A 23,600-nucleotide genomic window follows, 5' to 3' on the forward strand; every position below is an offset into this window, starting at 1 on the left:
TTATATGTGGAATATTTTTAAAAATTCCCCCAAACAAACAAATCAAAACATGTAGATACAGAGAACAGGTTTCCAGAGGTTTGGTGGTGGGGGGTGAAAGGGTTGAAGGGTGTCAAAAGGTACAGACTTCCAGTTTAAAAAAAAGATTCTCACCACATTAATAATAGTATATTAATTTCATTTTGGTTAGTGCTGAAAGTCTAACTCCTTCTAAATATAGATCGGCATCTTTTGAAATAGTTGAGCTAAAGGAGTATCTCCCCTCTGCTGCTACTTTCAATGCAGTATCTTATCTAATAATCATATCAGAAGACCTGAAGAACCTTAAAAAAGAGTTATTTATTCCTAATAACTTGATACATGAATCAAAGAGCAAGAGTGGAAAGCCCATTCTGGCATATGATACCATTTCTTTCTCTTCCTCTCAAAGCAGAGCAGACTTTAAGAATTACGAGGGGAATTCTGGACATGATAGGATAACTCAGAGAACAATGAGATTAAAAAAGTCAAGGCAGCAGAGAAATTAAACTGGAAAGAACTGTGGAGGCCATCTAGTTCAATTTCTTTCCTGTGGTGGAGTGCAGGAGTGTGGCATTCCTAGTGGAAGAAGTGCCGCTCCTGGGGTGCTCCACAGCCTGGGCCTGGGCATCGTGTGGTGGAGTCAGTGCGTGTTGTTACTGGACAATACTGATGGGCATTCTCAACTGCAGTTCAGAGTCACTGTGCCCCTGTACATATTAGAAAAAGGCGCCTCCTCTGTCCTCACTTACTAACAGGTGCTCGCTCTTCTGGGCTGATGTAGTCCAAAGTCACCTAACATGTTGAATAAGAGTATTAGCTGGATTGCAGACCTACTTGACCCTTTGCCAAATGTCTGTGGGAAATGCACACTGCAAGAAGAACTTGTGAGCTGATGTTTGCCTCCTTGTGACTTTCCGCGCTGACATTTATCTTTTGTGCCTGCTAACTTGCTTCAGTGCTGTCCAACTCTTTGTGACCCTGGATGTAGCCTGCCAGGCTCCTCTGTCCGTGGGGATTCTCTAGGCAAGAATACTGCGGTGGGTTGCCATGCTCTCCTTCAGAGGAATCTTCCCGATCAAGGATCAAACCCGTGTCTCTCAGGTCTCCTGTATTGGCAGGCGGGTTCTTTACCACTAGCGCCACCATAAAAAGTAAATGGAATAAGTGTGTCCCATCTTGTGTGTACAGTCTTTGGAGGTATTTGCAAACAGATATCATGTAGTCCCTTGATCTCACTTGTTCAAGACAGGCAATTCCATTTTCTTCAGTCAATCTTTATAGTCACACAGCTCCTAGACCTTGTTATGTTCATCATCATTATCGTGGTCAAAGACACTTCTCTGAATGTAGCTTTGATCTCTGCCAGCTCAGGGCTCATGGGAGTGCTGTGTCACCAGATACTTTTACCTTCTGTCTGACCCTGGGCAGAGTTGTCAAGAATGTAGGGTTTTTTGTCACTTTTTACCCTCCTTCTGGGATCATGTGTTTAAACTTTTGAAACTTTTACCAAATTTCTTTTGATTCTTTCCCTTTGGCTCTGTATGTCTCTATTTGAAGCCTTCCCTTCCATGGAGATACCTCCGATTGCTCCTGATTTCACCCAGCAGAAAGCTAGGTAATCTGATAAAACTGTTAAAAAGATGCTAGTTGGCTGAGGCATTATTCCCTCCCAGTTATACCTACATGTTAACAAAAATCTGGATCATAAATGTTCACAAATCAAATCCAGCTAGAGAGAGAGAATTATGGGCGAAAAGTTCTTTTTATTATCCCTTGAATAATTATGGATATACATGACCAATCCATTTCTAATACTAGGATATCAGTTAGGGAGTTGGAATTTATCCCTGCAGACAATGAATAGTCATCAATGGAGTTTATGTAGGGAAGAGGTGTGATCAAACATATGCTTAAGAAAGATCATTCTGGCTAGAGTGGGTAAATAGAGGGAGACTGGAGGAGAGGCTGATGTAATTTTCATATTAAAAATTGTGGTGACTGGGTCTAGGGCATCAGCTTGAGGAATGTTGGGATGCAGTGGCATAATTAAAAGGCAGGAACAGCTGGCTTGGGGCATAGAGTGGTTGCAGAGAGTAAAAGAAAGGGATACTCTAGAAAGAAGACATTTCCTATCTTGGGTAGTGAGGAATGGATGATGGAACACTAGAAAGGATGATGTAATTGAGAGGCAGTGTATTTGAAGGTGAGAATGATGGCTGCTACTTGAACTTACTAAGTTTGAAGTACCTACGAAACAGAAAAGAAAATGACATTTCAGTATCTTACCTCGTTACAGACTTTTCTCACCAAACCAAGAAAGGTTTCTTTTATGTTAGAATCAAAACTCATCTGATTTAACTTTAGCCTGTTTCCTTACCACCAATCAATATCAACCTCAGGACATTACTTTTCTCCAATACTGTCTTTCTGAAGAAGTAATATTTAAACTGAAGGTTGAGGTGTACAGGGATCCCAGCAGTGAGAACTGTGTGTTCAAAGAGTTGTAAACAATGAAAACTCCAAATTTCCTATATAAGAGAGGTGTCAGTCAGACTGTCAAAGGAATGATGCTGAAAGAAGAGGCTAGTAGCTTTCTTGTGACACTGCAGCTTCCTGGCAGCCCATGTTGTTGTTTATTTGGAGTGATTTGAATATGGCTCTTTCTGCTTCCAGAGCCCATAATATCCTGTATAAATACATGTTTTGATTCCTTCTACTCCTTCTAAATGGGGCTTCCCAGGTGGTTCCGTAGTAAAGAATCTGCCTGCCATTTCAGGAGACATGTGTTCGATCCCTGGGTTGGAAAGATCCCCTGGAGGAGGCCATGGCAACCCACTCCAGTATCCTTGCCTGGAGAATCCCATGACAAAGGAACCTGGTGGGCTGCAGCTTGTAAGGTCGAATAGAGTCAGACACGACTGAAGCAATTTAGCACACACACACACACACACATAGTCACATTTCATCTGCAAGATGAAAGGAAGAAATAGACTATTATTTCAGATGTTTTTGTAAGTAAAAATATCATTTAACCAGAAGATAATTTTAAGGCTAATTTTGTTTTGGATGTGAAAAGCTTTACCAAAGCAATCTTTGGAATAAAACCGAGACTTGATAAACTGACTCTTAGCATAAATATTTCTTCCCTAATACCCTTAATTATTCTCAATGTGTGTTTGTAAGATACTTTATTATTTTGCTTTTAAGGTTGCAGCTACTTACTGGAGTTACAGATGAATGATCAGCACACAGTCATGGATGATAACCTGTTTATTAATGTTGATAGTTTATATTTTGTTTTCTTGTCACTTTCTGCTAAATAGAATTTAATTGAGAAGTTTTATTCCTGTGAATGTTGAATTTTCCCACAGCATTTGAATAAGCTGTGGGAAAATTACAATGTAATGCTGCTGGGTACAGAATGATTCTTTTAGACACCAAGACTAATAATTTTTAACAATATCTAAAAACATTGTAGGAAAAGCTTGAACCATGCTGGCACCAGGGACAGACAGGCATGAAAGATTAATGTAATCTCGCATATAATGATGCACATTCTTACACAAAAAATCCATCTGCAGTGTCATGTCAGTCAGCAGAAATCTTTGATGGGTGGATACAGCTGGGCTGTCTCTTCTGGCAGAGCTGCCCCAGAAAATGCTAAATGCGGTTGGACCGCTTGGTGCCATCTGCAGTGTGCCAGTTTATCCTGTCTTCACTGGCATTTGCAGTACTGTATAGGGCATCATGACTGTAGAGACAGCAATAGGGAGTGACAGATTCATTTCCTCGGAGAATCTGGGCTCTGGTGGGCCTGTGCGCCACCCTCCTTGGCGTTGGGTCTGTTATCATTGGTATTGGCTTGGCTTCACATTTTCACATCCAACTCCTCCTCTTTTTAGTCTAGCAGTTCCAGACACACATTCTTCTAGTATGTAAATCTTACACTAACCTTTCAAGTAATTTATTCATGTAAGGTTGCCAAAGCGATTTAACATTGACTATCTGATGCCAGCTAATATGCCTTATTTTCAAAATACTGCTGCTCCTAGGCTTCTGATTTAAAGGAAATGTGTCTTATTTAGGGAACACTAAACTGACAGGCACCAAGATAAATTATCTAATGGGATATCCCCAAATGACTTATGTAGTTGGAATAAATATATGACCCTCTTTTACATAAAGCTATAAAACACACTGAGCAAGTAACAATCCTCCTTGCCATGATTAAAATATAAATATTCAAGAATATATCTTGCTTTACGACCTGGCCATATGTTTAGCATATTATTTTGCCAAACCAAGTTAAAAAGTGTAGATCATTCATTTAAAACTTTTACCTTTTTCTGTTTTTTTTTTTCCTCTTCTAATACAGTAACAGAATATGAAGGGCATGCCCTGTCACTACTCAAAGAATGTGAACTACAGGGATTTGATGGGTAGGTTGTATTCTTCATCTACATATATCATAGAGCTTATGTTATTAAATATTTTCATTAGTTTTTAGCCATATTTGGAACTTACAGTTTTTAACTATTTGTGATGTATGTCATTGGGCTGTATTTCATGCATATATGTGTAGTAACAGCTAATGATGGTAATGTAATATGGCACAGTCATCTACCTCACAGGACTGTGCATAGAAACCCCGAAGGAGGGGTGTGAATATAAGTACTGGCAAGTTACCGTGTGCTGCCTCATACTTACCTTATGAACATATATTTGCATCTTGAGTTCTTAATTTTTGGCTTTAACCCTGTGAGTATCTAGAAAAGCATTGATGGAAGATAATATATTGGTCATATGGCATAACTATATTATGATCCTCTTTTGCAAATTTATTGATAGTATTATTAGCTATCCCCGGGTTAATTTGGCTATGATTGAGTGTAAATATTTTATAAAAACAAATGCATTATTTTCAGGATGAAAAAAATGTGCTGATTTTACTTATCTTCTATAATTTAGTGGGTACCAAATAAGTGTGTTATTCATAGTAGGTATTAGAAACTGTTGTTTGCAATACATTGCTGGCATGTGTAGAAATTTTTCACTGGCATGCAAACGTTAGAAACAAGGCAAGTGACGTATATTTCAATTGACATTGTAAAAATGTAGGTGAATCAATTTGCTAAAGTGCTGGATTGATGTACAAGACTAAAAGCGTATTCTTTTAGGGAAGGTTTTTTGCAAGGGTGGATGTTTCAGAGTTTTAAAAGGTGGCAGGCATGTGAATTATTCTGTCTCATGGTGATGGCAGTGGGGGTGGGCAGCAATAGACTCACAATATCAGGAAGGGCATTTGGGTCTTTCAACTGTAATGGAAGGCTTTACTCCTCCTGAAAAATTATTAGAATGTGTTAGAGAGGAAAGTGATGCAATCAGATTGGAGCATTACCAAGGTCAGTTTTCAGAAATACTTAATATTTTGAGGTGAGGAAAAATATTGGATGAAGAAGGAAGTTTGGTAAGTAAGACATAATTTTTCAAAAAGGAATTTAATCGAAGGGAGTGAATCTAGACGGCAATGGTCTATAAATATTGAGCATGAAGAATATGAGGTAGGAGATTACTGCAGAGCCTTATACTTAGTGCTCGACAGATTGATTAATAGGCTACATTTAGGAAATTACCTTGCAAGTATACAATTTAAGAGAAGTAATTGGGGGAATCATGCCTACCAGCTAGCTACCTTAATTTGCTACATGGTCCTGAAACACAACTTGTGAATGTATAAGAGATGTTGCATTGCAAATAAGTCCTTGCTTTAAAACATGGTTATATAATAAGAATAACAGATATTGTACGTATTACATCTTGTCTTGCCTATTAACATTATGAAGTGTTCCAGGAAATGTGTTATCTATAAATAACGTCCATTGGTAATTAACTGTGCAAGGATCAAGAAGAATTTTGCAGAATGATGAAAAACTATAGCTTAAATGCAATAGAATAATGTTTTCTCTTTACATGAACATACTTCTTATTTATTCCACATGGCAGGAGGTGTTATTTTGCAGTGTGGCACTACAAGATCTATAGATCCTTTAGTTATTACCTACATTTTTTTTTTCACCAAATAGTTTACCTAGCCATTATGTTCATTGAGCTCCAGTGATTTCACTGTATAGTATGCCAATTAATTTAGGATTCATAATAGTTTAAAATTTCTTTTGGAAGTCTTCTAAGATCCTTTAAATAGTTCATTTGCTTTTTTGAGTCTAGTTATTTCAGCAGGAGGTAAAATGGTGGTTGGGATAACTATCTTAATAAAATGGTCATTTTAAGTCATTCTATTTAGAATTGCATAGAAAGGCATATATACGAGGAGAACAGTGGAAACAGTTTCTGTAGGCAATTCCAGAGAACAATTCTCTAACAAGTAGAATTGTTTGAAAGTGGGACATGCTACATTCATGAGCACCCTGTTCCTGAATATGTTTGATGAGTAGTTGTAGGAGTACTTTTTGAGAAATTGATATAAAAGACTCAAGGACAGGATGAGGTAACCCCAGGATTCTTTGGTATTTTGATGGAAGAGGGGCTTAACTTGAGCCTGAGGCATCTCCTCCTGTCTCTACTGGAGCTATTGATAGGGAGTGAGGAGGAAATCACCTAAAGGTTTTTAGACATAGACCAGAGATTAAGATCCTAGAGAAATTCTATGATATTATTCAGAAGCAAAATGATTCAGTAAATAACGTTTAAGAAGATTATTAAGATTTTGAAGTTTTCTTTAATGAGTTGCATATGTTTTTATGAAGACACATCGTGACATATTCCTAATGCCAACAGGAACACTGTTATCAGTCCTCATGACAGCTGGTATGCAACTCCAGTGTGTTCCAGCAAACGCTCTCAGATCCACTGCTGGAGTTTGCAGGAGTGTCCATTTCCATATATTATGTGTTTTCAGTTCTGTCCGACTCTTTGTGACCCCGTGGACTGTAGCCTGCCAGGCTCCTCTGTCCGTGGAATTCTCCAGGCAAGAATACTGGAGTGGGTAGGCATTCCCTTCTCCAGAAGATCTTCCTGACCCAGGGATTGAACCTAGGTGTCCTGCCTGGCAGGCAGATTCTTTATCATTTGAGCCATTGAGGAAACTCTGTCAGTTTCCACATTGCCTCCTCTATACTGGGCATGAACAGGAAGTTTTGTAAAGACAAAGAAAAGAGTAATATCGAATATATAGACTTGAAGCAGAAACAGTTGCGTTTGTAAGTGTGAAAAGTGCTAATCTGTAGCTCTTATGCAATTACACATATATTGTGTGTGCTCAGTCTCTCAGTCATGTCTCTTGTGACCCCATGGACTGCAGCCTGCCAGGCTCTTCTGTCCATGGAATTTTCCAGACAAGATACATATAGTAATATTTTATTATTTTGTTTCACAGCATTTTAAAACTATATTTTGTTGAATTAGTTTTTTCCTTCATTTAAATTTAAGGCAATGGCACCCCACTCCAGTACTCTTGCCTGGAAAATCCCATGGACTGAGGAGCCTGGTGGGCTGCAGTCCATGGGGTCGTGAAGAGTCGGACACGACTGAGCAACTTGACTTTCACTTTTCACTTTCATGCATTGGAGAAGGAAATGGCAACCCACTCCAGTTTTCTTGCCTGGAGAATCCCAGGGATGGGGGAGCCTGGTGGGCTGCCGTCTATGGTGTCACACAGAGTTGGACACGACTGAAGTGACTTAGCAGCAGCAGCAGGTATTATTTGGCTTACATTGACATTCTATCACCACTGTGATATCTGTATTAGTAAGTAAGGTTAAAAAGTATCTCTTCTCAAAAAAAAATTTAAGTTGAAAATCCAATAATAAAATTTTTAATAATGATGTGGGTTGATAGACAAATACACAAACACCCATTTATATTTTTTATCACTTTTAATAAAGAGAAATGAGATATTAGCTCCCAATTGTGCTTTTCTAGACAGCAAAGCTTTACTTTTGGTCAGGCATGAGTTTATTCTGAAAACACAAGGGTTTACCCTTTACTTCTAAAGGGTTATGTTTTAGGGTAGCTCTTAAGTGTGATTGAATTAACCCATTTTAAAAGGTTATCTTTTTGCCTTTTCTTTTAATAGCTGGACTCTTTTATGTTTATATTAAGTATATTCCCTAGGTTGGGTAATTATATCTCGAGATGATCTTAATGATCTAGTATTTGTCAACATAAGTTCTTTTCTCTTATTTAATTCCACAGTGATTCTACTGTTAAACTGATTTCCAAAATAATAAAACTCTCCTAAGGCTATTTTCATTGGGTCTTCTATGTAAGAAAGGAGTCTAAGATATCACATAGTAGTGTAGTTTCTAAGACCAACTTGTCTTATTTCAAAATCTCATTCTATAACTTACCATGGTATGACCTTGGAACAGCTGCTTAATCTTTTTATGTTTTATTTTCCAAATCTGTGAATTGGGAGTAAAAGTGTATACTGTGTGTGGTTATTGTTCAAATTAAATAAATTAATATATGGAGAGTGCTGACAACATCTGATACGTAGTAATTGTTCACTAAGTGTTACTTTATTATTGTAATTATCATTTGTTTTAGTTTCAAAATATTTAACACAGAATGCCTTATGACAATATTTCAAAGGTTTTTGTAGTAGAGCATATTCCTATATGTGCTTCTCTGGTGTCTCAGACAGTTAAGAATCTGCCTGTAATGCAGGAGACCTGGATTTGATCCCTGTTTCAGAAAGATCCCCTGGAGAAGGGAATGGCAACCCACTTCAGCATTCTTGTCTGGAGAATTCCATGGACAGAGGAGCCTGGCATGCCACAGTCCATGGAGTCACAAAGAGTTGGACACGACTGAGCAGCTAACTCACACATGTGTCCCGAGAAAGGCTCATTTCTACTAACTCTAGCAGTTAGAGTTAACATGTACACAGTGCTTTAACTGGGTGCAGGATTCCAGGGGTCAGATGTTACCATATGATACAGAAGAGGCAAGTTATTTGTGCTCAGTTAGATATGTTGGATGACTTTACATGAGCTTTTTAGGCCACACACTCTTGTTGGTAGACAGGCATAGAACTAGAAGTTAAGTCCACAAAATGTTTGAAAATCTATCCATAGAGGTCTTTGAAATCATACAGATAAGATTCAAATGAAACCTTGGCTTCCCCATATATAAATATGAGGCTAATGCCTATTTTACAGATTTTTAAGAATTTAATAGAAAAGAGCCAATATGTTATATGACATGAAGTTGGTGCTCAGTAGGCATAATCACTTTTCTCTGAATTAGTGGCTACACTGAGACTGCTGGAATCAGTTCAGACACAAAATAATATCCCTGGGCAAACATGACCTGGGTCATATCCTGTATCATAGAATTTCTTCTAGTTAGGATGGACCTTGGATTGCCCAGGCTATATGCAGCCTTAGCCCTGAACCCCACCTAAGTGCTGGGGCTGGAAGACTGAGAACACGGTGGAGGCAGCTGATGGAGACAATGTTCTCAGCCTCAGGATCCACCAGCTTCTGGAGCTTCCTGAACTTAGGGAACCAGGAATCTCTGCTGATTATGCCTTGTGGGCTGTTCTGTTTGGCAAAAAGAATTTTTAAATATATCGAATGCTAGTTGTTAATGTTTATAAGTTAGGAGACTTACCCCCAAAGCAGGTCCTGTGGCTTCCCTAGAAAAATCAGAAGATGCGGTCCTCTAAGCCTGCCTCCTGGATGATGCAGTGGGCTGGAGCCAAGAAACTGCTTCTCATTTAAACGAGCAGACTCTTCTGCTGCAGGGCCTGGGAGGTCGTGGGGCATGGCACCTGCTTTCAATAATACAAACTCTTTACCTTTGGGTCAGTTGATGTGATTTTTATATTTAATGTTATTATTTTTTAAATGTTTGGCTATGCTGGGTTTTTGTTCCTGTGTGTGGGCTTTTCTCTAGTTGTGGCGAGCCAGGGCTACTCTCTAATTGCAGTGTGCAGGCTTTTCTTTGTGGTGGCTTCCCTTTTTGCAGAGCACAGGCTCTAGGGCACATGGGCTCAGGAACTGGGGCTCCCCGGCTCTAGGGCACAAGCTCAATCGTTGTGGCTCACTGGCTTAGTTGCTCCGTGGCATGTGGTATCTCCCTGGATCAGGGATCCAACCTATGTCTCCTGCATTGGCAGGTGGACTCATCACTGAGCTGCCAGGGAAGCCCGTTATTTTACATCTTTTAAATACAAATGACTATGACAAAACCTCTGACATTCTATATGACTTTCATGGATTCCCACCTCCCCCCTCCTGTAGTGTACTTATGGTGAGGTCCTAAAAAATTTTAGTACTGACTAGAGCCAAAGGCTAGTAACACTAACTTTACAAGTTCAGTATCGCAGTAATATCCAAGAGATAAAACCAGTTCATGTTTGCAATAGACATTTATAACTAATGATAATTAGTAGTTCCTTAAATTAAAGCTTTATATTTTACATGATTTTTATTGCTTTTCAGAGCTTTTATTGTCTTTTCAGAGCTATATTGAAAATTAGCAGGGTTTTATGCTTTTGGTTGTGTTAGTTAAATGAATTTCATTGACTTATTAACATAAACAAAATAAAAATAATATGCTTGGGATATTAACAAAGCAAAATTCAGGTCAGATGTGAATTAACATGTTCAAGTGTTTTAATGCCTCTTGAAAGTGAAAAGTGAAAGTGTTAGTTGCTTAATCGTGTCCGACTCTTTGTGACCTTATGCACTGTAGCCCACCAGGCTCCTCTGTCCTTGGGATTCTCCAGACAAGAATATTGGAGTGGGTAGCCATTCCCTACTCCAGGGGATCTTCCTGATCCAGGGATTGAAACTGGGCCACCTGCATTGCAGGCAGATTCTTTACCATCTGAGCCACTCATCTGACTTTTAGACTGTATGTTCGAATATTTTTTGAGTTGAACCATAATAAAGTTCAGCTAATGTCTTCTTGTAAACTTTATCAGTACAGTGCTAGTGTCTTCTTATCCATTGACATATATTGAAATATTTGAAGCGATGAGTAATTATGCAAATATAATATGTAAGATTAATATTTTAAAGTCTACATTTCACAAATTATTACCAGTTATTCTGATGTCATTCATTCTTTGACTTAATTTCTTTTCCAGTGTGGTATGTGTTGGTGGAGATGGATCTGCCAGTGAAGTAGCCCATGCTTTGCTTCTTAGAGCCCAGAAGAATGCGGGGTTGGAAACAGACAGCATCCTGACTCCTGTCGGAGCCCAGCTTCCACTTGGTGTGATACCAGCAGGCAAGGGAGGGCCCCTGGATTTGCCAAGTGAACCCTCTCCCCCATCTCTTCCTGTATTACTCTCTAACCTAGACTGCATCATACAGAGTTAAATGCACAGACTTTGAGTATGAAAGATCCACGCTTGGCATCTCTGCTAGCACGTGTGAGATGGTGCCCAAGTTATTTAATTTCTTTGAGCCTTATTTCTCTAAATAAGAGAGAGATAACACACGTGATGCCCCCTTCATTATGAGGTTATTGTGGTATTAAATTAGAGGTATATTTGCAGAGTTTAATATAGTTAAGCAAACAACAAATGGGACTATTATTCTACCTTCCCATATAAAGGTTTAATGATCATGCAGTTCCAGATATGAAATTTCAAAATAGGGCCACTCCAGTCAAGCTGCTTATAATTCCATATGGGATAAAATGTAGTAACTCAATTCCCATAATTGAAGTATAAACAGATAAGTTTGAGAATGCCAAAAGGATTCATCCTGACTGCTCTATCTCCATCAGCTAGAACAGAATGTGACACCATGAACGCTTAATAAGGGTTACGTGAATAAATGTAAAGAAATTATAGAGCAAGTGGCACTTGAATGGGACCTAAAAATAGGTAGGATCTGACCTGAAAGATAAGAATACGTTATTTTCTTGGCTGCAAAAACAACAAGTGGCAAGGCAAAATCCAGGACTGTGAAAGAAAAGACCACAGGCCATTTGTTGGGTGGTACTGGTGTCAAAATGTGTCTAAACTTTGGTGGTTTCTGGATGCCACAGGAAAGGGTCTGAATTGCTGTTAGGGAACAATGGGAGGTTTAGACAAGGGAGCAACCTTCTGGGAACCTGCTCTAGGAATAAGCCTGATTAGGGGAAGGGAGGAAAAGAAAGTGGAAGTGAGTCAGGGAGAACAGCCAGAGCAACACCGGCATCTGGAACAGGCAACAGCATCTTTGGCAGGTTTGTTACATTAATCTAGTCCTTGACTTCCCTGGTGGCTCAGACGGTAAAGTGTCTGTCTACAATGAGGGAGACCTGGGTTTGATCCCTGGGTCGGAAAGATCCCCTGGAGAAGGAAATGGCAATCCACTCCAGTACTATTGCCTGGAAAATCCCATGCACAGAGGAGCCTGGCAGGCTACAGTCCATGGGGTCACAAAGAGTCAGACATGACTGAACGACTTCACTTTCACTTTTTCCTCCCAAATTATTATTGAAACAAACAATAGTGAAAAAGGTGAGATTTTTTCATTTTAAAACATCACATATTATCATCTCCATAAGAAGAGTGGAAACAATTACAGTTGATCCTTGATCAGTATACAGTTGGCCCTTCTTTTCTCTGCATTCTCAAATTCAGCCCACTGGGAATAGGGAATCGGGGTCGATTCCCAGGTTGGGAAGATTCCCTGGAGGAGGGAATGGCAACCCATTCCCTATTCTTGCCTGGAGAATCCAATGGACAGAGGAGCCTGGCAGGCTACAGTTCATGGAGTCAAAGGAGTCAGACACGACTTAGGGACTACAGCACCACCACCATCGTATTCACTGGGCTTCTCTGGTGGCTCAGCAGTAGAGAATTCTCCTGCAGTGTGGGAGCTGCAGGAGATGTGGGTTCCATCCCTGGGTCAGGAGGATCCCCTGGAGGAAGGCACAGCAACTCACTCCAGTATTCTTGCCTGGAGAATCCCATGAACAGAGGCGCCTGGCAGGTGTAGTCCATAAGGTCACAAAGAGTCAGGCACAGCTGAAGCGACTTAGCACAGCATGGCATAGTATTCACAACGGAAAAATATCCACATCAAAGTGAATCCACTGACTTCAAACCCATGTTGTTCAAGGGTCAGTTGTGTTGTTTCCTGTGAAAATAGAAAACAATGCACATGGTTGAAAAAGAAATCAACTTTCTATCCATTCAATAACCAGAGTCAATTAGTATGGATTTTAGTATATTTGTATTATCAATCGACAAAGAATAGGAGACATACCAATGCTCTTTTAGAGGAAAAAGTCCTTCATAAAAACAATAATTTAAAAGGAGAGGGTTATAAGGATATATCCTTATGATTATAAAACCTGTTAAGAAAAATCTGTGAAAATAAACCTTTTAGGTAGACAATAACAAAATGCATCAATTCAAAAAGATGCTTTGGAAGCACACTTTGACCTTTCTGTGTCATTTTAGGAGTATGTCTATAATGGTGGAACTTTCCCAACCTTTTCCCTTCGGGCAGAGTGGATATGCTTAGCTCACTGTTTCTTTTCCATAGTACTTACACCCCTGAGGTCACTCATTCAGTGCTGTGCATCAGAAGTGGAAGGATGGGTGTCTCCACAGGTATGCATTTGACATCAAGTGAATAGCGAGCTAGAAACAATTGTGGTTATGCTTACTTTTTAACATGCAACTCAGATTTTATAGAGGAATAGCAATGAGTTTTATTATCATCATACTTTTTAAACATATTTCTGATTTTGAGAGCATTTTCCAGATACAGTGGATATGATTGATAGAAATGGTATTTGAATACTTTTTGTTTAGAAGATACAGCCTGTTGTCAAAACTTTAGTGGTTGTATAGAAGTTCCAGCTTATGGATTGCATCTAATAGGAGGAAATCATGTGCAGGATGTAATTAATATGAGGACTCTATGTCTGGTCAGGGCTTTGTGGAGACTGGGAACAAGAGCTAGGCAGGAAGTTTCTAAGCTGAATGCAGAAGACGGTCTGCCTTTGGAGCCATTTGCCTCCTGGAGAGAGATACCCAGAGGGAGCGTGTTTAGTAAATTACTCCACTGAGCCAACAGACTAAACCACTGAATTATGGTCAGACTCAGATGGATCAGATGTGGGAAGCCTGTATTTGAACTACTGGCCATTAGCAATGGTGTTTGTTGCTATGGGAACTGGTGCTAAGGAACTATACAGAGAGATTCCGATTAAAGGTATGAGGGGGAGGATAGAGAAAAAAGCCAAAGAGGACATAAAAATAAAAAAGCAATCCAGTTGATGTAAAACAAGGCTCAATCCACATACTGATGACTGGGAACCATATATTCCTATAGAATTCATAAATCATACATTCCAATTAATTTAAGGAGAATAAAATATTGCCAAGGGACTGTTAATTTCTATGATATTTTAGGCAAAGAACCGAAGTGTAGGTGCAGTTTTCATGAGAATTTTAGATATGCTTGACTAGGAAGTCATTACATCACATTTATCTGTTTGGATGTGGGAGACATTAATGGCTTTATGAATATTCATGATGTCTGGTTAATTAAGTTAATTGTTCTGCAGAAGTGCTTGCACTTCCAAGGACAATTTTTTTTTTTTCTTTTTGCCTCCGTAGTTTCTGCCTGGTTCTTCCATCAGTCATGCATTAGATGATCTGCTGCTTCTGTCCTTACTCGTTGGATGTGGCACATTTTAGCAGATTTGGGGAGGTGGCAGTGAGTAAAGTTGCTGGTAGTGTTAAGAAAAACAACTTTTCAGGCTAATTAAAATGTTTACCTCGAGGCAGAACATTTATAGCTTTTGTGAGAATGCTAAAATTACATAGTTTTTATTTATGTGAGCAGCATGTTCTTTTGGCATGTAGATATCTTTTTGGATGGAGCACATTTTGTTTCAGGAAATTGTACTCTTTTAGATTATTCAAACAAAAATATGAAGCAATCTACAGTTTTATAATTTTACATCTACTTTCTTCATCAACTTTCCTCTTAAATTCAGAGTGTTAAAAAATAAGTTCTTCAGGATTAAGGTATAGCTTAAGCAGAGTAGAAGATGACTAAAATGATTTTCTGACTTCTGGTCATGTCTGTTATCATTGCCAGGTTCAGTGGAATTAAAGGAAAGTGGCAAAGTTGCAAAGCCTGAGAAGACAAAAAAATAAAAAGCAATCTCTAGCTTTCTAAGAGGATTTGTGTTTGGGCATACTTAGCATACTTCAAACTCAAGGGAATAAATGGTCTTTATTTTTCTTGAGTCATGATATGTGTCATTCTCTACTGCACATGACAACATTACATTATGTTTTTAAATAGTCTTTCTAGAGGAATGCTTTTATGGCCTGCTCCTAATTAACCATGGTAATGGAGGAAGTATGTTTCATGGAGTACTGTAATCCATTGATAATCTTAAATATATCACTCTAGTTATGTAGCCTTCTCCAAAACCTTCAACATAATCTGGTTGGGAAGTAAAATGGATTGATTTGTTTTTGCTTCCCCCTACCCTCACCTAGTCTAGATTAATTAGCAATTAGAGGTCCAAAGGCAGCCTATAGAGGGTTAAAGGATCGTTGGAAAGGCCTAGGAAACAGTGTCAGACTTTATTTTTTTGGGCTCCAAAATCACTGCAGATGGTGACTGCAGCCATGAAATTAAAAGACGCTTACTCCTTGGAAGGAAAGTTATGACCAGCCTAGATAGCATATTCAAAAGCAGAGACATTACTTTGCCAACAAAGGTCCATCTAGTCAAGGCTATGGTTTTTCCTGTGGTCATGTATGGATGTGAGAGTTGGACTGTGAAGAAGGCTGAGCACCGAAGAATTGATGCTTTTGAACTGTGGTGTTGGAGAAGACTCTTGAGAGTCCCTTGGACTGCAAGGAGATCCAAACAGTCCATTCTGAAGGAGATCAGCCCTGGGATTTCTTTGGAAGGAATGATGCTAAAGCTGAAACTCCAGTACTTTGGCCACCTCATGCGAAGAGTTGACTCATTGGTAAAGACTCTGATGCTGGGAGGGACTGGGGGCAGGAGGAGAAGGGGATGACAGAGGAGGAGATGGCTGGATGGCATCACTGACTCAACGGATGTGAGTCTGAGTGACCTCCAGGAGTTGGTGATGGACAGGGAGGCCTGGCATGCTGCGATTCATGGGGTCTCAAAGAGTTGGACACGACTGAGCGACTGAACTGAACTGAGGTGATTGACAGCTGGTAAAGATCCACTGAGGAACAGATTTCTGGACCACTTTTCTCAGACCTTAGAGTGCATAAAAGTTACCTGGAAAACTTGCTAAGACATGGACATCTGGGCCCTACTCCCAGCTACTCCCTTTCCAAAGGTTGGAGGTGGAATCCAGAAATTTCCCTTTTTAATAAGCTCTAGCAGATAATGTTGATGCAGCTGATCCTTGAACCATAAATTCTGGAGAAGGACCTCTCCTTATATTATACATAACCTGAAGATCTTATAAAATGCAGACTATGACTTGTTAGGCATGGAGTGGGACTTCACAATCAACATTGTAATAAACAGGGAGATGTGGCCATTGCTGTTTGATTATGGGACATATTTTGAGTAACAAGGGTCAGAACATAAACTACCTTTTGATGAGTCAGTTAAAACCAGTTTACCAGTTGGTCAAGGTGGACATTTCTTTGCATTGGTATCATTAGAGGTGTGAAAATCTCAATGCTTAGGTAGGTACCTCATGATTATTATTGTATTGTTTGATAATGGCTGCACTGTCTCAACTTCAACTGAGAACCCAAGCATATATCCATTCAAAGTGACAAATCAAAGGGACCACACAAGAAAGTTTCTCATTAGCAAAGCCAGGGGACTAGTCTTTGCCTCGATAGCTATAGTGTGTATGTGCTTAGTCACTTAGTCATGTCCAACTCTTTGTGACCTGATGGACCATAGTCTGCCAGGCTCCTCTGTCCATGGGGATTCTCCAGGCTAGAATACTGGAGTGGGTTGCCGTGCTCTCCTCCAGGGGATCTTCCCAACCTGGGGGTTGAACCCAGGTCTCCCGCATTGTGGGTGGATTCTTTGCTGTGTGAGCCACCAGCGAAGCCTGATAGCTGTAGTACACAATACATCCATGCTAGCACAGCTCTTGGCAGTTACTGGACTTAAATCAAGAAAAATGATAACTTCTTAATTTTAAATCCTTTTTACTCCCTGGGAATGGGCTAGCTGGTATTTTCCCCTTTGAAAGCAGACCTTTACCGCAAGATCTCAGACACATAAGTATTACAGGGGTGTGACTTGAGAGAGCTCTTTTTCTGTGTAGGCTGGTGGGAAAAATTCATATGGATCCTAAATTATCCTAGTGATACAGAGAAATCTGTGTCTCAATACAGATTCTTATACTGTGGCAGATACCATGGAAAGAAGTGTTTTCTTCATCTATGATACAATATCTCAGATAATAGAAGAGACCCCCAACTTGGTTAAGAGCTTTGTTGTTTTCAGTTGCTAAGTCATGTCTGACTCTTTGCAACTCCACGAACTGGAGCAGTTCAGGCTTCCCTGTCCTTCACCATCTCCATCTCATCCTCTGTTGCCCCTTTCTCCTCTGGCCCTCAATCTTTCCCAGCATCAGGGTCTTTTCCAATGAGTTGGCTTTTTGCATCAGGTGGTCAGAGTATTGAGGCTTCAGCATCAGTCCTTCCAATGATTATTCAGGACTGATTTCCTTTAGGATTGACTGGTTTGATCTCCTTGCTGTTCAAGGGACTCTCAAGAATCTTCTCCACTACCACAATTTAAAAGCATCAATTCTTTGACTCTCAGCCTTCTTTATGTTCCAGCTGTTACATCCATGCATGACTAACTGGAAAAACCATAGTTTTAACTGTACTGACTTTTGTCTACAAAGTGATGTCTCTGCTTTTTAATACACTGCCTAGTTTTATCATAGCTTTTCTTCCAAGGAGTAAGCACGGTTTAATTTCATGGCTGCAGTCACCATCTGCAGTGATTTTTGACTCTTAAGACAATGAAATTTGTCACTGTTTCCACTTTTTATCTATTTGCCATGATATGATGGGACCAGATGCCATGATCTTAATTTTTGGAAGTCTGAATTTTAAGTCAGCTTTTTCAATCTCTTTTATCCTCACTAAGGGGCTCTTTACTTCCTCGTTGCTTTCTGCCTTTGAGTGGTATCATCTGTATATCTGAAGTTGTTGATGTTTTTCCCAGCAATCTTGATTCCAGCTTGTGATTCATCCAGTCCAGCATTTCACATGATGTACTGTGCATAGAAGTTAAATAAGCACGGTGACAATATGCAGCCTTGACGTACTCCTTTCCCAATTTAGAACCAGTTCATCGTTCCATGTCTGGTTCTAACTGTGGCTTCTTGGCCTGCATACAGGTTTTTCAGGAGACAGATCAGGTGGTCTGGTGTTCCCATCTCTTTCAGAATTTTCCACAGTTTATTGTGATCCACACAGTCAAAGGCTTTAACATAGTCAATGAAGCAGAAGTAGGTGGTGTTTTTGGAATGCCCTTGTTTTATCTATGATCCAGCGGATGTTGGCAATTTGATCTCTGGTTCCGCTGCCTTTTCTAAATCCAGCTTGTACATCTGGAATTTCTCAGTTCATGTACTGCTGAAGCCTAGTTTGAAGGATTTTGAGCATTACCTTGCACAAAGAGCTTTAGAAAGAATTTAAAGCCTATCTCTTGTACTTGACAGTGATTTTATATTTTTTCTTAGTTATTATTTGGCCTTTTTTGTGTGTTTATGTGTTTGTTTCTGCTTTCCAGAGCCATCCTTCTACTGTTGGTGCTCTTTTTGGTAAAGAAGTTAGAAGCTTGTTTATTAAAGTTGGATGGGGCAGATTTTGATATAGCTAACACTCTTTCAGGTAGAAAATATACATTCACAATGGAAGAAGCTGTGAGCAAGTAGATACTATAAATTGTTTTCTAATTTTTAAGTTATTTAAAGATTAATAATTCAGTAGCCATCTGGTGTGCATCTATGATGTGAACAAAAATTTACAAACCTCCATGTAATTTTTCATTTAAACATTACATAGTGACATCTCTATAAAGTAAGAGCAAATGGTTAGTTTAAAATGAAATAGATAATTTGGACAGACTGATAATTAGAAGTGAAATAGAATCTGTAATTAAAAAAAAAAAAACTTCCTACAAACAAAAGTCTGGGACCAGATGGCTTCACAGGCAAATTCTATCAGACATTCAAGGATAACTTATACCAATTCTTCTCAGACTCTTCAAAAAAATTGAAAAGAAAAAGAATATATTCAAATCAGTTCTAATGAGGTGGATGAAACTGGAGCTGATTATACAGAGTGAAGTAAGCCAGAAAGAAAAACACCAATACTGTATACTAATGCATATATATGGAATTTAGAAAGATGGTAATGATAACCCTGTATGCGAGACAGCAAAAGAGACACAGATGTAAAGAACAGTCTTTTGGACTCTGTGGGAGAGGGAGGTTGGGGATGATTTGGGAGAATGGCATTGAAACATGTGTAATATCATATAAGAAACGAATTGCCAGTCCAGGTTCAATGCAGGATACAGGATGCTTGGGGCTGGTGCACTGGGATGACCCAGAGGGATGGTATGGGGAGGGAGGTGGGAGGGGTGTTCAGGATTGGGAACACGTGTACACCCATGGTGGATTCATGTTGATGTATGGCAAAACCAATACAATATTGTAAAGTAATTAGCCTCTAATTAAAATAAATTTAAATTAAAAAAATATAATAAAAGCATCCAAAAAAAGAAAGAAAAAAAAAAAAAAGAAAAGGAAGGAATACTCTTAAAGACATTCTATGAAGCCACCATCACCCTCATACCAAAACCAGACAATGACACCCCTGAAAAAAGATTACAGGCCATTATCTTTGAATTTAGGTGTAAAAATTCCCCACAAAATGTTAGCAAATGGAACTCAACAACACATAAAAAAGATCATATACCACGTTCAAGTGGGATTTATCCCAGGTTCACAAGGATGGTTCATCATACCAAATAAATCAACGTAACATGCCACATTAAGAAAGACAAATAAAAACCTCATAAAATGTTTGCTACACTGATCATCCACATTTTACATTTGATTTGGCAGGATCTACTAATGTATTGGCACATTCTCTCCATGGAGTTTCACATGTGGTAACTGCAACTTTGCACATTATAATGGGTAAGAATTCTTCCAAAGAAGTTCATGTTTTCTAAGGAAGATTATTTTATTTCCTCCAGACTTGCCAAGACAGCTTCTTTATCTCTCAAAGCAGAAAAGTGTTTGAATAAAAACTGAAAATTTTAGTCAAAGTTTCACTATTTTGACTGATGATTTTTCACAATACAGGTGCTCTAAAGAGTAGAAAATATAGTTTTACTGTAATCTGGATAGGAAAAAATACAATGATATTCAAGATCCCAACTTTATAACCAGCTCAAGAAAATCCATGCACAATATCAGAAACTGTTGTTTCACTATCAGAACTCTGGGACTGGTTATTAAAATTAAAAAAAAAAAAAAGCACAAGAAAAAAATCTCCAGCCTGTGTCCTTCTACTAGACCTTTTATTATCTCTACTGATATAAAGCATATAAGCACTAATATATGCAAATCTGTTAAATCTGAGTGTACTTTGCACATGTACTTCAACTTGACTTCCTTAGCAATGTTTCGTTTAAAAGAGCAGTAAACTGCAAAATGTACTGCTTTCTTTTTCTTCGTTTAGTACCTGAAAAAGCTATAAATGGCAGTTGCAGTCACTGTAGGTAAAAAGAGTGGAAGATAAAGCAGCATATTCATTACATTATAAAGTAGCCTGACACTTTCTTCTTCCATGAGTAAATGAATATGCTCTTCTGTGTTTGCCGTCTTGACTGTATTTACTGACACGAATATTCGGCATAACATTCAAGGGCACATACAGCCAGTCGACGTCTGTACCTTCAGCACCATTGGCAAGTTTCTTCGCTTTGGGTTCTCAGCCATGTTTGGCTTTGGTGGAAGAGCTTTGGCTGTGGCAGAAAATCATCGATGGATGTCCCCTAACCAGCGGATGGATTTTGCTATCATGAAGGCACTGGCAAAACTAAAGTAAGTCTTTTTTCCTTAAACCCCAAATTTCATATCCCAGAGTCAATGACTGCTAAAAACAGGTTTCATTATGTTGTAGGCCAGAAGAATGTGAAATATCATTTTTACCATTTAACAGCTCTCAGGATTTAGAAGAAAGGTAAGTTAAAAGCTTCACTCAAAGTAATACAGGAATCTTTATCTATTTTTTTTTATGTAATAAAGTTTTGTTAAAGTATAAAGGAGATAGAGAAAGCTTCTGACATAGGCATCCGAAGGGGGCAGAAAGAGTACCCACTTGCTAGTGTTAGCAATGAAGGTTATATACTTTATCTATTTTTAAAGCATAAAATGAAAGTGAAAGTGAAGTTGCTCAGTTCGTGTCCGACTCTTTGCGACTCCGTGAAGCCTACCAGGCTTCTCTGTCCATGGGATTTTCCAGGCAAGAGTACCAGAGTGGGTTGCCATTTCCTTCTCCAGGGGCTCTTCCTGAACCAGGGATCGAAGCCCAGTTTCCCGCGTTGCAGGCAGACACTTTACCCTCTGAGCCACCAGGGAAGCCCCAAAACATAAAATAGTTTGATATAAACAGTGTATTAGACTTGGGATATTTGGTTGTTATTCTATCATATTAGTGAAGAATATAGAATCATGGAGTGCTACAGATACTATAAGATCATGTAGCTTGGCATTTGCCTTCAGAAGCAACTGTTCACTCCATCCCTCCATCTACCCATCCATTTATCCATCCATCTTTCAATTCAACAGCTGTTTATTGATTATCTGCTCTATGCCAGACATTTTGGACACAATGAGCCAATGAACAAGCAAACAAAATCCATAGTTTCTGCCCTCATGAGAATTTCTAGTGCAGACTAAAAACATTTTTCGAAGTCACACAAAGGAAGTGGTGTAGTCTTAAAAAAAAAAACAAAACCAAAATCATTGTTACTGATAAATCAGAGAATCAAATAATGCAGTAATGGAATTGTTCACATATTTTTATGTACTGTCTAATAGCTATAATGTTGAGTTCTACAACCATCTCATGTTTAATAGATGCCATTTTTGTGTGTGATGTGTTTTTGTCTCTTTTGTTTTCTTTTAGGAGGGCACAAGGATATCCCAAATCTGGTGAGTCTGAAATTACTTCCCTGAGAACTGAGCCAGGCTCTGTTGACATTTTGCTGTGGTGAGGGAAAATAACTGATCCCTTCCATTGCCTTTAGATTGTAATAATCAGTGGCAAATGATCCAGGGTCAGTTCTTGAATGTCAGCATTATGGCAATTCCGTGCCAGTGTTCAGTGGCACCTAGAGGCTTGGCACCTAATACCAGGTTAGTAAGCATTTTTATTGAATTGTTGATACTTTTCTATAAACCACATTTATCTGTCAGAATAGCCAGCTAACTCTTGGCTAGCTAGAATATGATCAAGAGGAAGTCATCTTTGACTGTATAGTATTAGAGATCCTAAGGCATTTGTCATCAGAGTAGGCTGAGAACAACTGTTATACTGGAAAAATAATAACTCTGATGTTTTAATATCACTGAAGCTAAAATAATATTCTTTGGGTTTTATTGACATGATCTTATTGTGTTATTTATGCCCATTTTGCTCTTTTATTTATGTTATTTACCAGTCACTGAGAACATTGTTTAATTCTGATACTTATTATGGCTGTCCCTGACTTTGAATTTTAGTGCAGATGTAAACATCCTTAGCAAGAATGGCATGTATGTGTGTATGTATGATACTTTAATCAAAGGAACTATTTTAGTTGTATTTAGTATGAATAGTGATGCATCTGAATATACTGCCCACATTTTTGTGAGACATTTTATATATCATTTTATCCACAAACTATCTTGTACATACTTTTCATGTAGTTGTCCATCATTGGTCTGAAAATATTTCTCTTACATTCCTCTAGAGCATAGAAGAAAGGGTGATGAATGTTGTGTAATATTATCACATCTAAATTTTTCCTTAAAGTAGAATAAAACAATGACTTATGTACGTACTTTGGCAATTCATAATGGAGATCAGCCCTGGGATTTCTTTGGAAGGAATGATGCTAAAGCTGAAACTCCAGTACTTTGGCCACCTCATGCGAAGAGTTGACTCATTGGAAAAGACTCTGATGCTGGGAGGGATTGGGGGCAAGAGGAGAAGGGGACGCCAGAGGATGAGATGGCTGGATGGCATCACTGACTCGATGGACGTGAGTCTGAGTGAACTCCAGGAGTTGGTGATGGACAGGGAGGCCTGGCGTGCTGCGATTCATGGGGTCGCAAAGACTCGGACACGACTGAGCAACTGATCTAATCTGATCTGAACATTATTTTAATGATTAGTTTCAACTTCCCTGCAAAATATTTAACCTGAAGGATTAATGCTGGCAAAGGGATGATTTAGAATGTTTTCCTTGACTAATGATAGGAAGGTGAGAAACAGGAAAACATCTAAAGTTAGAAAAGAAGAGAAACTACTTAAAAACCAGATG

At 38.9% G+C, this 23,600-nt stretch overlaps 1 protein-coding gene across 3 annotated transcripts in view; it reads left to right on the forward strand.

Moving 5' to 3' along the window:
- Positions 1-23,600, forward strand: part of CERKL (ceramide kinase like) — a 142,613-nt gene that overhangs the window by 108,789 nt on the left and 10,224 nt on the right. For all 3 annotated transcript variants that reach the window (XM_024979832.2, XM_024979844.2, XM_024979821.2), the window contains 7 exons: positions 4,397-4,460; positions 11,138-11,280; positions 20,128-20,202; positions 20,937-21,114; positions 21,194-21,253; positions 22,202-22,227; positions 22,323-22,431. In XM_024979832.2, the coding sequence (XP_024835600.2) occupies positions 4,397-4,460; positions 11,138-11,280; positions 20,128-20,202; positions 20,937-21,114; positions 21,194-21,253; positions 22,202-22,227; positions 22,323-22,431 (655 nt within the window). The remainder of the gene's footprint in view (positions 1-4,396; positions 4,461-11,137; positions 11,281-20,127; positions 20,203-20,936; positions 21,115-21,193; positions 21,254-22,201; positions 22,228-22,322; positions 22,432-23,600) is intronic.

Source organism: Bos taurus, chromosome 2, assembly GCF_002263795.3.
Source record: "Bos taurus isolate L1 Dominette 01449 registration number 42190680 breed Hereford chromosome 2, ARS-UCD2.0, whole genome shotgun sequence".
Classification (NCBI taxonomy): domain Eukaryota; kingdom Metazoa; phylum Chordata; class Mammalia; order Artiodactyla; family Bovidae; genus Bos; species Bos taurus.